The sequence below is a fragment of the Amphiprion ocellaris genome, chromosome 3 (genome assembly GCF_022539595.1).
Source record: "Amphiprion ocellaris isolate individual 3 ecotype Okinawa chromosome 3, ASM2253959v1, whole genome shotgun sequence".
Classification (NCBI taxonomy): Eukaryota; Metazoa; Chordata; class Actinopteri; family Pomacentridae; genus Amphiprion; species Amphiprion ocellaris.
The window spans coordinates 20,306,234-20,322,291 of record NC_072768.1 but is presented as its reverse complement, the minus strand read 5'-3'; the positions used below and the strand labels follow the sequence as shown (position 1 = coordinate 20,322,291).

The 16,058-nt window shown below is 40.6% G+C and overlaps 1 protein-coding gene across 1 annotated transcript in view; it reads right to left on the bottom strand.

The window, feature by feature from the left end:
• cspg4 (chondroitin sulfate proteoglycan 4) overlaps positions 1–12,299 on the bottom strand; it is a 72,038-nt gene extending 59,739 nt beyond the window's left edge. The window contains exon 1 of the mRNA XM_023297260.3: positions 12,139–12,299. Within this exon, the coding sequence (XP_023153028.3) occupies positions 12,139–12,250 (112 nt within the window). The 5' untranslated portion in view covers positions 12,251–12,299. The remainder of the gene's footprint in view (positions 1–12,138) is intronic.
• Between the last annotated feature and the right edge of the window lie 3,759 nt (positions 12,300–16,058).

The window sequence follows — 16,058 nt, the reverse complement described above, 5'->3', positions numbered from 1 at the left end:
AAAATTAGTTTGAGCTTTTACTGGAAACAAGACAAAGAAACATCAGGAGCTTGATTGTATTTTCTAATATATTTCTGTGCATTAGAGAACCGTGGAGCAAGAAAAAGCAAGTTCAGTGTCCCCCCCCTTAGACTGGCCTTGAGCTAATTGGCATCCAACGGTTATTGGTGCCCTTATGAGCAACAAAATGCTCTCTCCCTCTGCAAATTAGCTATACGGCCTCTCGGGGTTATTGAGCAAGGACTGGACCACATTGCTGTTAAATCTGATCGGGTCGTGTGTGTCAGTGGTTTGCTTTAAGAGATGAAATGGAGGCTTTCTTGTTGTTGCAGAGTCCCTGTGATGTTTACACCTACCGTACGTTCCCCTTCAGAGGACCACGAGGCACAAAAGGATTGAGAGAACATAGCAATTAAGCTCAGCCAATCTAAACTGAGGTCAACAATGTTTAAAACATCTAGAATGTCAGTGACTGTGGTGGAGATTTATCCTGAATGGAAGCCCGGGAATGCAGTTTTGGCTGTGAAGTGACAGGATGCTCGGAGGTCACGCACGGTCAGCCTCCCTGCTATGTATCTTCACATTCCCAAGAGGCCTTTATTCACGGTCCGCTCGGACGTGATATAGTACATCAGAGTGCATAGTTGGCTGCAAAAATACTAGTTGTTCTAAGCGCACACTGATCCCTCCTGCCATCTGCATTTTTTTTGGTTTGGCTGATCTTTTGTTGACTTCAATACGTTCAGCTGCTGCCGTCAGTTGCCCAGAGATTCTCGTCTCACAATCTTCACTCTCACTATTCACAAGGTGGAGGAAGAGAACTGTTGACTTTCTTTGTTTCATCAAGCATGTAATCGTTTTTGAGCTTTGCCAACCCAGATTTTGTGAAATGTGAGTGAATGTCTGCAAAGGCATATATGAGCACAATGGCGCGGAGTGAAAGGTGTTTTCTGGAAGACAGAATGTGAGAGGGAGACTTAACAGGTAGAGGTCTGATGGTGGGTAACAGGTGGAAACTAGGTGTCTTGTGATGAGAGTGATGGCTGGATGTACAGTAGTGCGAAACATTTAGCCACTAAAAATACATTTTCACAAGATTCCACAGTCAAAAAGTAAGAGCATGCTTTTTACTGTTTTAGCTCCAAAACTGTGGAACCAGCAGAACCAGTAACTCAGTCTGAGAGGTTTTTTTTTTTTAACCTGTACAGATGAGCTTTTGTATAATATTTAACAATCTCTTTTCTGAGTTTTGTTGTTGGCCTTCTTTAATATTTTATTGTCTTTTCTGAAGTTTTGCTCTTTTTAAATGTTTCAACGTTGCTTTTTAATTTTTCATGTTATTTGAAAATCACCTTGTAACTCTTTATACAAGTAAAGTTTATTATTATTTTTATCATTATAAAAATGAGGACGCCTTAAAAAAATAATTACAAGAACAAACATGATCTAAGGAGTGTTAAAGGTGCTGGTGGGCAAATGCTACCTTCAGAAAGAGCTCAGCTAATTATTTCTTTTTGCTTGGTCTTTATGCTAGGTTAAGCTAACTTTATGCAGTTCTGTTTATCAGAAAAACATGAGAGCAGAACAAAAGTTCTCTTTACCTTTTAGCAAATAATCCTTTGCTTTTTACTGGTGAGGCATCTAATTGTAAAAATAATGAGGATTTATTATTATATTATTATTCTGTTCTCCACTTTGTGATCATTTTGTCGACCTTCAACTCATCCTGATTTCAGTTCTACACCGTTATAGAAATATCCTTCTGTGTTTAAATTCAACACTAATTGAGATTAAAGGTAAAGTCAGCGATTCTGGAGAAAGACCCCCACTATTTAATCAATTGTTCCTTGTATCGTTTCTGATGGATAAGTCCTGATAATTATGCAACGGTCGATTTGTAATAGGATCACAATCGTGATCGTCAGGAGCCAGCTGATGTAGCGTTCACTTGTTGTCATAGTTACAGTGACGCCATGCCGCTATCTCGCAATGATACAGAAATCTTTAACAAATCTGTGGTTACAGACTATAAGTTGCATCACTGTCAAAGTCTAATCACTTGGTCCTTGTGTCATCTCTGACCTTCCCTGAAAATTTCATCCAAACCCCTTTGTCCGTTTTTGAGTAATGTTGCCAACAGACAGACAGACGTATGCAGAATAACTCCGTCGTTCCTTGAGTAAAAAGAGTTATGTAGAGTAAAAAGATTATGTTTCCCAACCAATGAAAAACTTTGATGATCTAGCCAATGAAGCCAACAAAATTTTGGGAAGCTTTCAGTGAAAAATGGAGAAAAATCTTCAGGAAAAACAGAAAAATGAATGAAAGAAATGAAAGCAGCTGTTTTAACATTTTAAAAAGGTGTTTCCTTCTTCCATGAGGTGCTTAAACTCTTTGAAACTGTCAAACCAACTTAAATGAGAATAAAAACCTTTTTGCTATTTTTTTTATTTTTTAATTTTGACATTTCTATTAACTTTTTTCTATGCAATACTTGACTACAGATGATATTCTTTTTTAATAAAACCTTCAGATTTCTATCTCAACCACAACTATTTCAGTTGCCTAATCTGAACCACAGAGTAAATTTGCTGTTACAAGATATACATTTTTCACACCTCGCCCACTTCACATTTTATGTAACGAAGTTGAAGTTTTCAGCATCTGTTTTGCCAGAACTGTGTGAAAGATTCAACACAGGACTGCACAAAGAGCCTGGTTGTGTGACTTGGCAAACCAGTGACGTGTGTTTCAGGCCCGCTGTGCAGCTGTTCTCTGCTTCATGCTACTGCAGGCGGCCGTACAGTCAGTCAAACCAAACTTCGTGGGACACATTATTTCCTCTGGTTATTTTAAGCCTTCATAACTAGAGGGATGACGACATTTGCCCTGGCCCTCTAACACTGGGATCTGTGTGAACCGCAGTGCATAAAGAATACACGCCCTCGCATACACACATAAACACAATCATGTAGACACACACACGCACCCAAAATCTCCACCCTGGATCTCCTTTCCTTCTGCCTTCCCTCTTTCGTCAGCCTCATGTGAAGCAACATGCTCTTGCTGTCTGCTGGTGCTACCTTCTAGCTATATTTATCTGGTGCACGCTATTCTAGAGTGTCATCTGCCAGATCCCAGGCCTGGTGTGATCCCCAGTCCCTTGATTCTGTCTGAACCCAGCTCGTAATGAGGCCGTCTGGCTTCAAATTACTCAGAGTCCTTCGTGGTCCCTCAGCGGTGTTGATGAAGATTTTCAACAGGACTCGAGCTGGCGCTGATCTGCCTTCATGTCAGCATGCTGTGAAAAGTGTCCCTCCTCACTGCAACCTCCCACTGTCATGCTGAGGGAGTGACAGAACAGGAGACTGGCCATTTGGGTGGAAATGGAATTATCATATTTATTTTACATGGCTGAATATACTCCATGTGGAAAATAAAGACAGTTATGTTGCATTTTCGATGTTATCAGATATTTGCCAGAAACTCTAAACATTGCTAGACCTCCGTCTTTAACCAAATACATGCAAAAGGAGATGTTTTATTTCTACCTGGAGGTTCACATATCATAGTACCTTGCGGCTAAAGCTTAATCCCATCGTCTTGGAGCAAAGGCTAATAACATCTCAGAGGCAGGAGCTAATTAGAAGCACAAAACTATTAGTCTGGAGTCTGATGTCTCATGATTAACCACTGCGGCCTTGTGCTTATGAGTCATGCACCCTCTGGGCTGGAGGGAGTCCCCATACTCACAGTGGATTTCTCTATATGCAATTTGGTGAGTCATATTCATGTGTGAGCTACCACTGCAGGACTTGTAAAAAATAGCAGACACATGTCTCTAAGGGATAGTGGGAACAAAACAATCCCTTAGCAGAATATAGCTTCACACGTATGAAGTTCTACATATGATACATGAATATTAACGAATATTAATAAGGTTTTACAATGCTGGGCTTACGTCGGCTGATCTAATTGAGATACTGTGTGTGACTACAGAATCTGCGAAAAAGATCCCAGGAGTTGGAGAGTTGCTGAGAGAAATTTGTCACATCTTTCAACAAACGAGCCATTCAGCCTGTTTCAACAATGAACAGCGAGATCTGACACTGAGATTTCCTCAAATCGCAGCTAATTGCGGCACGCCGACATTCTTTCTCCACAGTTGCTTTGTCTATATTAGGCAAGAGAAGCGGGGCGACAATTTGATTAAGGCCTCCAGCCCTGGCTTGTTCCTAACTGACCAAGCCAGCTCCAGATGTTGGAGTGGAAACCTGAGGCTTTTCCTAACACGTCTCAGATGAATCAGCCCAACTCTGGAAACATTTCCCATGATTCACTCTGCTTTTGCAGTGCCTTTTGTTACCCCACTGGCTACATCGGCATGATTCCACTGATCAGGGCATGTGAATACACGCAGAGCAGAATGTGCAACAAAGCAAGCATTGTTCCTCAATCTAATATAGACATTAATTTAAATCGCATGATGTTGTATGATAACAAGATCTGATGATATTACCAGTTGATAACATTCGTGATAAACAAGAAGCAGAGCTTTTCCTGGGCACTAAACTGAATGAGTTTTACCATAAAAGCCCTTTGGGGTAAGAATTTTGTTATTCCTTTGTCCTTTTCATTTATTTTCAATGGATAACAGAAACAATGGCAGCCAGACCAGAATGGATTCCTCTTCACTCAAATGATAAAACAGATGATTCTCTTAAAAAAAATTTTAAAAAAAGTCAAAAAAGAAAAAACCCACAGAGGCCGCTCGTATCGAGACATCTGGTCATGCATAATTCCTGCTTATTGAAAACTTGGCAGTTCTGTGATGATGAGAATTTTCTCTGGAGTTTTCATTTTGGGCACTAAACTCCCCAACAGCTCTTATCAAAAATAAACACACAGCTCCGTCGCTGCAGCGGGGAGCGACTATAAGCCTGTCTTTCTCAGGGTCATAACACACTTTGATTAGAAATGTTCCACTTCAGGTCTTGGCCCCACTGTGGTCCTGCAAGGTGTCCTAATGCACAGGACTCTATCCTTGTAGTACCTCCAGTATTTCTCTTTGTGTTATTGTGCCGAGCTTTTGGGGTCTTAATTGTCTATATATTCTTTATATTACTAGTCAACATGTTTGATAATCGCCATAATCTAATTCTTATCCACATCCTGCTGCCTGACAGGCCGCAAAAAAGTCCTGAGTCAAATCTAATCAATGCCATTTCCCAGTATGGGTTGTAAGCTTCAGGCCAAGGACATCCATTTAATAGGATTTCATCTGTCCACTGCTGGATTTTTCAACAACTGGCAATTGCGATGTCCACCACTCTGGTACTTCCTGAAATACCTTAACAAGTATTGGACTGACTGCCATGAAAGGTCCCCAAAAGTATTAAACCTACGAACATGACTCTTAGTGGTCCCCTGACTTTGCCTTTTAAACCCTCACACAGGTCAAACATCTGTCAAACTATGACTACAATGACTTTACCATCAGCCTCAGTTGGACTTGCCAACTCTCAAAAAACACATCTCACACTCCGCCTCACACAAATCTCATGCTAAACAAGAGGAAGCCTTGGTCTGCTTTGACAAATATAGATTCGTAGGTTTTGCGCACATGAGGCGGTATTTCAACATATATTTCTTTTCATTTAGAGTATAGAAATTGGTTCATAAACAAGAGGTATCTTGAGTGACAAAAAGAACAATGAGCCCTGCTAAACTTGGTCTGTCCTCCACAGAGTCCTGATCTCGACATCATAGAGTCTGTGTGGGATTATATGAAAAGACAGAAAACATTGAGGAGATCTTATTTCTCAAAACAACTGTGGCAAGACATCCGAGATGCCTGGATCAATCGACCTGCCAAGTATCTTCAAAACATTGCATGTATTAAGGAGAACTGATGCTGTTCAACAGGCAAAATAGTGATCACACCAAACAGTTACTTGGTTCATTTACTTTTTTGGTTTATAGCACGTTGTCATCAAGAGCTTTTGGGACATTTTTAAACAACTATTTTTATTTGTAAGTAAGAGCGTGACAGGTGTCTGTTTTCTAGTTTATTATTGGAAATATGTTTTAGCTTTGTTTCCTATATCAGTTCTCACAGTGTTTATAATAGAGGAATTATTGTATGCATGGGTGCATTCCCATATACAGGACATTACCTTACCAATAATTGAATAATGTGACAGAGTGTGACAGAAAAGTATATTTTACTCTAACATATGCAATTGTAACCATCATTACCAAGTTTTTTAGTGATGACAAAATCATAAGTTAAAAAAAAGAGAAGAACATGTCAGCAACACATGAGAAGTAATGTATGTTCATTTTTGGCTTTTTTGCTGCTTTTTGGGATTTCATGCTTTTAACTTTTATTGCAAGATATCTCTTTTTTCAACAACCTCTGCTGGTATCTGTTTGGGTTATTTTGCTCAGATTTTGCTCAAAAGCCCCTAAATTATCTGCATAACTTGTTTGTACACTGTTCAGTGTTCACCCATGCAGTGGCTGCTGCTGCTGTAAGTAAGACTGTGCCCTTAGAATTGCCTAAAATTGCATGGCACCAAAGTAATAACAACAATTTGAAATCCCAAATTGCCACTTACAAACCTGAAATCTGGGTGTAGACCATCCGTTACTAAACTCCTGCAAAACCCCCTTCCACCAGCTTATCTGATTGACGTGAAAGGGGTTAAAACAACACATGAGGCCACCATAAGATGGCCTTTGACCTTCCACCTCGGGACAAAATCTGGGTCTGTGTTTATGTACAGAAACTCTTCTGTGTACACACCCCATGCTAAATGAAGTCTGTGTGTGGGCTGTCGGCCTGCTCTGAGCATATATAGCCCTAGAATATAATCTGAGCAGTCTGCCATTGACAGCTAGAATCCTCAAACAGAACAATGTAGGAAAGATCATCTGCCAGTGGAATATAAAATCCTCAAGGTGAGGGACATGACTTTTTTCAGGGTTCTTGCAGTACAATGAGCATAAATGGAGCTATCATATGTGCTATCGTAAGTCAATGAGGCTCAATGCCAATGCATTCAGAAGGAAGGCTCAGTTTCTTCCTTACTTTGGAGGAATTGTTCACTTGTCCCCTCTGTGAAGGACAGCTTGATAGCTACATTGTGTTTCTCCTGCTTTAGAGGAAAAATCTGATTTAGTCCCACTTGGACATTAGGTTTGTAGATATAGATGCCTGTCAGTATTTACACCTTTAGCCATACCATGTGTTTCCTTAAAACTTGCAAAATAAGCAATTTTTCATCGCAAAACCCTGTAGGACATGTCCAATTAACTGACTCAAGGGCTTTGGGCCAATAATGAAGTAGTGAGCCCAATTTCTTCAAATCACTTTGCACTGTGTATTGATTAATTTGTATTAGCAATTAGTTGGTGCTAATTTAAGCACAACAATGATTAGGAATATGCATTAAATAGTCACAGTATAAGCTGAAATAATCTAAGTCTTCAACTAGATTTTAACTTGGGACACTCTCTACAATACAGGGCCTTAATTAATTCTAACAGTGAACAGTTGGTATAATGGTATAGAGGTTTATGCACAATTACCAGACCAGTGAATTACCCAAAGCCTTGAGCCTTTGGGATTCCTGAGAGTCTGTGGCCCTGGAGGAGATGGTGAGATGGTAATCTAGCTGCACCGCCAGGGGTAGCCATATTTATTGCATTTGAAAAGGGAACTAAAATAAAATTTTGAACTATTTACCAAATGTTGGTTGTAAAAATCCTTCACAGTTTACAGATTTACTTAATATTTTGAATTTGACCTGCCATACTCTGTAATCATGCATTTTAGGGCACATTTATTTTTCATTTGACTCCTAAACTAAGCTGTTTAGATAATGTGGATAAACTACTGGCTCGTGTAAACCTAATTGTTTCAAGATTTCAACAGTTAGTTGGACAAGCGAAACATTATCATTTGAATGATGAAAACGATGAAAAGAACTTGTAGAAAACTGGATTGATTTTAACTGCAGCTGTTCAGTGAAATAAATGATAAAATAGTGAACAAGTCCGGCTTCTCTTACATGGCACATTTCCTGCTGCTAACTCACAGGCTGATCTGACTATAGCAGCTCACTGTGAATGAGCTGTAGCGCTTCAGTGTCTTGCTCAAGGACATCCTTTACAGGAGTTATTACAGGAATCAAACCTCTAACAACTCCATTATGGGCCCGACAGTGTAATCACTGGGCAGACATGCTACTCAGACTGTAGCTGCACGTCGGATATAAAATTCTACCTGTAGAAACAAGATGAAGTTACAGAAAGGGAACGAGCACAGCGAGGCAGGTTGCACATACAGCCAACTTTGGATTCTTTGCAATGATGTTTGCCTCGGGCCAGAATCCCCCCAAAAATACTGAATAAACCATGACTCACTGAAACTTTCTCTCTGAAAGTGGCAGGATGAAACATCAGGCAGGCAGAAGCGAGGGAGGTTATATCGTATGAGAAACATTATCAATATTGATTGTCTCCCATGCTCAGAGATGCTACAAGGGTCTCATTTTCATGAAGCCAAGAGGATGAGGATGTGAGTGAGCAGAATATCTTGAAGAATGACTCATTCACAACTTAGGTTTTAAAAGAAAAGCCCTTGTTCTGCAGCACAGAAACCTTTATTGTGTTATATTTTTTGCAAAACCTCGCATGATCAAAAATAATAATAGGCACTCCAAATACATTAAAGTGAAGTACATGCCACAGTTTTTTAGGACAAAGGAAGTACTTGACATGAACACTGACATGTGGAGGGCTTTCCATACAGAGAAAAAGCAGACGAGGAGCGATGCGTTCTGCTATGCATTTATAAACACTCTGATTTTCTTGTTTGGATTCACTCCAAAAGCCACATTTCTATTCTGTCCTAACATTACGCTGTGTTTAAACTACAAGGTGAAGGGAGGGTCACAATGTGTGTCTGTGGATCCAGCACAACCAGCAGAACACTAATCTCATCAATTTCCCAATGCAAATATTGGACTTAATAATCTTCTGTGCAGACACTTGTACACCATTCTTCCTGCCAGCTCTCAAGGAACACATGGAGGCCTTGTACATGGACACTTCACAAAGCCACAGCAAATTCCATATTTATTTTCTCCTGTTACCATAGAGACATTATACTCAAGAGGAGACAGCAGGCTCATATGCAGTCTCAGGATGCAAATCCCTTCGTTAAGCTTTGCAATTGAAAATGCAAACACATTCAGTAACAACACGTTTCTTATACACTCACAAATGTGCATAAAACATTAGATATTGTTTGTAGTAGATGTTCTGCTGTTTTTTTACGTTATTTGAGCAATTTAAGACAGGCATCCACAATTTGCTAGATGGTGATTCAGTCAGTTGTTTCAGTGTTATCTGGTATTGTTTTCATATACATATTGGTGGCATTTTACACAGAGCAGCCAGCAATTTGTTCTTCTGTCTGCTCATATTTGTATTTTAGAAATGCCAAAATGTTATAAATGGATTTCCAGCAAGTATAACAAGACAACAAACAAGAAAGGTTGCAGAAAGGTTGGTAATGGGGCAAGAAAAAAGTGAGTACATTTTCACACTCCTCGGCCAACAGAAGGGAGTGGCAACAGACATGGCTTCCATAGCAGCAAATAAGCAGCACCAAACTTTGTGTGCCAGACAGAAATAGAATGAGGAAAAGGCTCTATTATCAGGCCAACCAAGCAACATGTACACACTGGAGAGCAATTTTTGTTTTGGAAATAACTACCCTGCCAATTTTTCCAAACTTTGATAAAGTGATGGTTAAAGAGCAGCCTTAATGGCAGCTGAAGAGACACAGTGCTGCAGGGTGTTTGAAAGACTGAGAACAGGAACATGTCATGTTCAATTTCAGATACAGACATGATAAAATGAGCATCCCTTGATGTGAGAAAGAGCTCTCATATGGCTGCTGAATACAGAGCCATACTAGCTGTCTGTTGTTTAAATGCCAAAAAAGATGTCACTTTTAAATTTGACGATAAAATGATATTGACTGTTAAACAAGATGTAAAATAGTTAAATGAAATTTAATAGACTTTGATGGATGTTATCATTTACAGGTGCAATGCTAAACTGTGGCGCATGACATCACCAGAAGGCTAAACAGGCAGGTCTCTGAGTGTGAATGCCTGAAATAAATTGGGTATGAAACGCTTCCTATCATATCTTGGCATTCTTACATGAATTTTACCATCCTGAGAAAATTACACAATCATTTTTGTAGCAGTACAAGTGATTTACCTCAACTCACCTGTGCTATCGTCTAAAAAGTTTAGTGAGAGTGGATGCTGTTCGACCACCTCAACACTTGAATAAGTGCTTGAGAAGGATTTTTTTAAAAGAAATGCGCCAAAAATCTGAAGTACACCGAGGCATCTGGGCATCATGTGGCCAGTGACATTCGAAGATGTAAACACTGGTAAAAAATGAAACCCTCGGTAAGCCTTCTAGGTAGTTTGTGGCAGAGTCCCCCAACAGATTGTGGCTGGCGTTTTGTGTCGCAAAGGGGGGCAAAAATCTAATCAGCGACTTGGTACATCTGGTCAACATTAGCATTTAGTTCTCCAGGGTCAGTGGGTTAGCACTGTTCACACTGAGGCAGCCAGGATTGTGCCAGCAGATAATTAGATGAGGAGAAATTGTTCGCTCGTACACTTCTCCCATTTTATTCTGCCATCATTTTGATTAGAAGAGCACTCGGTCTGAGATATGTGTAAAATTACATCTACTGCATCATTTAACCAGTCAGCGCTATATCTGCATAAAGGTGCTCCACACTGTTATGCAAACGCTTCTTTGCAAATTGCCAGCAAATGCAACGTGACCACACTCAGACAGCACTCACTGTTTGCTCAGTGTACAGCTAATTCTTTAGCGGAGGTGTCACCGTCACGCCAGTCAGTGGGGTTTATCTATAAATGAGCAAACAGAAGGGCAGATGACTCTTTTCATGCTTTCGGTGAACAGATCACAGTGCAGAAGAACTGAATCCAGCTCTCTGGCTGAGCTTTGATTCTGTGCCACTGAAACAAAGTGCGACTCCTCCGTTCAGATCAAGAGCCACTTTTTTTTTTTTTTTCCCCACTTTAGCTGCCAATGAGACACTCATGGAGAGGTTCGCCCGGACTTAATTGGAGTGGAATTTGCAGTGCAAGTTTGAAGATCTGACAGCAGGGAGAAAACAATGGGCTCAACAGCTGCTCTAAGTCCAAGGCTGAACCTGCCAACTAGCCATATGTATAATTTTGTGCTGAGGTGAGTTGTTTAAGCAGTTTGAAGAGACTGTTTTAATTTCCCTTCCATGTATAAATCACACACACTGAATAAAATGAAGCTCTGCTGCCTCATAAGATATAGAGAAAGGTATACATGAATCTCTTTACTGCTGCTGTGTGGGACCATTGTATGGGCCTTGACCATCCAGCAGCCATCTCCCCTACAAACACTCTCCCCCTCTCACTTTCATCTCTCCTCACTGGGTGGGTAAGGAGCAGCTCTGCCTGCCACTGTGCACTTCCCTCTGAAAGAGCCATTCATTGCTGCCGGCAGAGGGACCTCAGCTCAGAGGGCTTCGGCTTCTCTACCTCCTGCCTTTTGGCAACACGCTTTCAGTGCAAACATTCTCAAGGTAAATGCACTCACACATTCAGCTGGGCACAGGCTGAAAGGCAAAGAAAAGAAATGCATTAGATGCGAAATCGACAGATGTTGCCTCAGACCTTGGACCAGGGTCGGACCATGGCAAATTTTTCCCCCATATGTATTGAGTTTCTTCCCAGAAAAGGAAGGTTTCACTCCAATGAGTGGCATGTGCACTGTGAGAGTGAATAAGAAAGAGAAAAGAAGATCTGATGTGGAGTTACTTAAAAAACTTTTTGCCCAGGGCAGCAGGTTAAAGTTTAAATTAGTTCAGTTTAACTAGGAGGCATTAACACATCAGCCTGCCATGCTTTGATTTATGCAAAGGGGATGCGTCAGACAGGGACAGTGATCTGATCTCCTTCTGTGCATCTCTGACAGAGGAGAGCAGGAGGGGGGAAACAGGACACTAACAGAGTGATTTGCAGTGTCACTTACCTCCATGACCGGGGCTGGGGAGGCAGAGCAGCAGGGTCAGGAAGGCACCAACGAGGACCGAATGCAGGGCTCTCATATTTTCTTTGCTGAAAGTTAAGTCCTCCAGTCTCATGTTAAAGACACTCCATTCAGAAGGGACTGAATGAGTTTCCAGTTTTGGGACCTGCTACAGGATACTCCTCTATGTGAAGGGGCAGGGCTGGGGAGGGACCATTAGAGGGACGCCCTCTTCCAACCGTCCCTCTTCTCCAGCACACTCTCACACACACATCTTCATAAACTGGAAAAATCATATCCCTCCTCTCCCTGCTGACCTGGTATTTACACATTTACTAGTGCTAGATCTGTAAATTCACTCGTGTGAAAAAGAAACCACATTCACATACACGCATACTGTAAATACATTCACATACAACAGTTTACATGCTTCTTCCCACAACAACACTGTCTGTATCAGTGTCTCAGCTGTTCCATTCCTGGATATGTAGGACTCCCTCCTTTTGTCTGACTCTATAATTGGAGTGGCCTTTGGAGACCAGCAGCTGCCGTCTGCAAGGATAAACCTTTTACTTTTAATTAAAGACAAATCAGGTTGCCCAACTCTCTTGGTGCTTTATCTTCCTAGCCTTTCCCTTGATCAATGTCTCCTTCTTTAGGTTTTTGTTCAACAAACCTGCTCCCGCAGCTAATTAAGCTCACACTTTAGCGCAGAGTAGAGGTGGGTTGTGTTGGATTTGCATTCACTCTCGCTTCTCTATTGATAGGCAGGTACAATGGAAAAGTTTTACTCCACAAGTTATCTAAGGCACTCAGAGAAAGGCTTTAATCGTGGCAAGTGCTGTCGTTGATTGTTCTCCACTTGGCATTTGCTTTCATTTTTGGTAATAAACATGCACACACACCTCACAAGGATTAGTATTTTCTGGTTGGATGCTAAGATTAAACCTCAAGTTCACTCTCAAAGCCTGAACGTTCAATTTCACCCGTCTCACAGTCAGCTGGTTGGCAAATTATTCCTTGTTCTTACTGACAGCTAAAATGGGAATGCAATTAGAATTTTCATAGCACTTCCTCTCAGGTGTAGAACAACTTTACAACAGTAATTCTCCGTCGTCTGCATCCCATGCAGTTTAATTAGACTTTTTCTGTTCAACTGAACAAGCAATGCCTCAGAAATGATCTCCAAATTAGCTGGCATATGAAATATGATAAACTATTCCAAATGACACGTGACGATGAGGGGCACATTTTACATAAATGGTGGATTGTGTGTTGGTGAAATTTCGTTTTTTTCCCCCGCCAGACCTGTGTGAATGCACAATCTGAATTTAGCATATTGAGTTTTAGTACTTTTTGGCTTTCATATGGATCTCTCACATCTGTGCAGGAAACAACAAGCTCTCCTGCGACCAGATGTCGGCATATGTGTTTTCCGTGATTCAGCAGCGCCTTTAAAGGCAAATAACCTGCCAGCTCCCCACTCAGGCGGCATTCATTTGTTGGAAAAAAACAGACACACTAAAGATGAAGCAGGCCGCTCATCTCTGTACACTACAAAACGGTGTGAGCGACTGTGGCTGTAAGAAGACCTGTAAAATAACACATGGCACCTGTAACACGACACTGTTTATTGCAGGCAACCTTTCCTGACACCCCAGCCTCCCTGATTATTTCAGCATGACACAAGCTACAATTAAAATGCTCCCTCTGAGCCTTAGCCAACCATTTTGCGCCAATGACATGCTTTCGCCTCCCCGGGGAACCATAACTTTCCCTGGAGGGATGTCACCCACTGATTTGAGTGGGCTTCTGCAGTGTGTGAGAGCACAGGGAGGCTTATGCAATCCACAACACCAGTGGCCCTTATAGCATAAGCACAGCAGATGATGCAAGTAGATGTGTGTGAACCCGTCTTTATCAAAGCAAGTTGATGCTATTCATGAGATTTCTTTGGCTTAATAATGCATGGACATGCTTTGATTAAAGGTGTCCTGTGGAGACTTGTAAACAAACAGGGTTTTGTTTACATTCAGCTATGCTCACCAAAATACATTATATGTATCCTCAAGGCCTAAAAAACATGTTGAATGTATTTCCCACCCCATAAAACATCTGCAAGCCCTTTTTTTAGTCGTTTGAAATCTGTTTTGTTTACATCAGAAGCGCTCTTCTTTGTGTCTATCTATGCAGCTGCGTTATTATATTTTATGGTGTCATTTATACTCCTTTAACCCAGTGATCATGTTGTGCATGTGAATCCTTGTGCTGCTGAGGCACAAGACAAAGACTATTTCAAATATTATACCACAAAAAAATTCTACTTGTCATAATGAGGTAACTTTAAAGCCATATTAATTGACTGTTTTGACCATTAGTGTGCAGCAGAATGCATAGATACATTAAAATAATTACTTGTTGCTGGAATGCTTCAGTGATCTTTTCCTAAGATAACACAAGATAAGACTTTAATGATCATTTATAGAGAGAACCTTAGCTTTATCTAATGTCTCTTCACTGCAGGCATAGACTGTATATGAAAAATGGTCGTAGCAACTGTGACGTCACTCGACTACTGTATTAAAGCCTCATGTTTGGTATTTAGATTTCGTCATCTTGAGGTTCTAAAATTGGACATAACAGTGGATCTGACTGAGGAGGGCACTCCAGTTCTCAGTGTCCTCATTGGCATACAACTGCCAATACAACCATATTAGCAGTTGTATGCCGATACAGTAGCAAGCTGCCAATCACAAGGTACCACTGCACCACATATACCCTGCTTTAATGTACTGTATTTTACTCTAATTTGGGCATAATTTACAAAACAAACATGCTGTGTTCAAAAGCTCTTCAAACCAGCATCTACGACCAAAAACTCATTAGGAAAACATTTTTGTAAGGTAAAAAAAAAAAACAGATGAGAAAAAGAATAATTTTCTCATTGACTTCTAAACAACTGGACTTCTTTCTGCCACCAGAGGAGTTGCCCCCTGTTGGTTGTTAGAAAAAATGCAAGTGTAGCGCTCTTTGAGTTGGTTCAGAACTAAAGACTGCGTCTATGTTTTATTTACAGTAGTGGTATCCTGAGCCAATCCAAGTAATTTATTATTTTGTACCTGTCAATACTTAATTCCATTTTCCAAGATAATACACACTTCAAGTATTGTAGTTTAGCTGTAGTATCCGGTTGTGCCAGCAGATGGAGCTTTTAGTTGTTTAAAACTGAAGCATCCAGAGGAAGTGGGCAGCCCCATGTTGGCAATCAGAGAGCACTATGAGAATTTAGCTTGTAAAGGAGCACCATGACAGACTTCTATGAGGCTTACTGACTTCAAACAAGTTAACCCGAGGTAAAAATAGGACAATCATCCTATGCCCCAGGAGAATATCGAGCTCAGGACATCTCTAATATACAGAAAAATGCTTGCAGATCAACAAGCAAATGCTGTCCAGTAAAAAAAAGAGTGTAAATTTTGCTCTGAAAAGACTAAAAATGATGCCCACTTGATTTTAGTTAATTAAACTGACAAAGCCTAATTAGAAATTCAGATTAGTTTTAGAATGCATTTTCATACTGAATGAGAACAGTAGATTTTGTCTTTGGCTTGTATTGTCGTTGGTAGGTGACCATTCTGGACTGGAGGAAGGACTGCAATATACTTTTATCTGAATCTAACCTTTAAATAGAAATATTTGTGCACTTGTGCAACAATACAAAGTATTTGATTCGACCACCTCACTATATTACTTTACTGTTGTATCTTGCTAACTTTCCTGAGGTTAGAGTCAGTTCAGCAGTTTTTATCAGATCTCATTTCTCTTCCAGTCGATGTAATCTTCACATAGAATAGCAACTGGGGACATTTTGCTGAAATATCACCTCTCAAGCCATCTTGGGCAGAGGGAAGAAGCTCGACTTT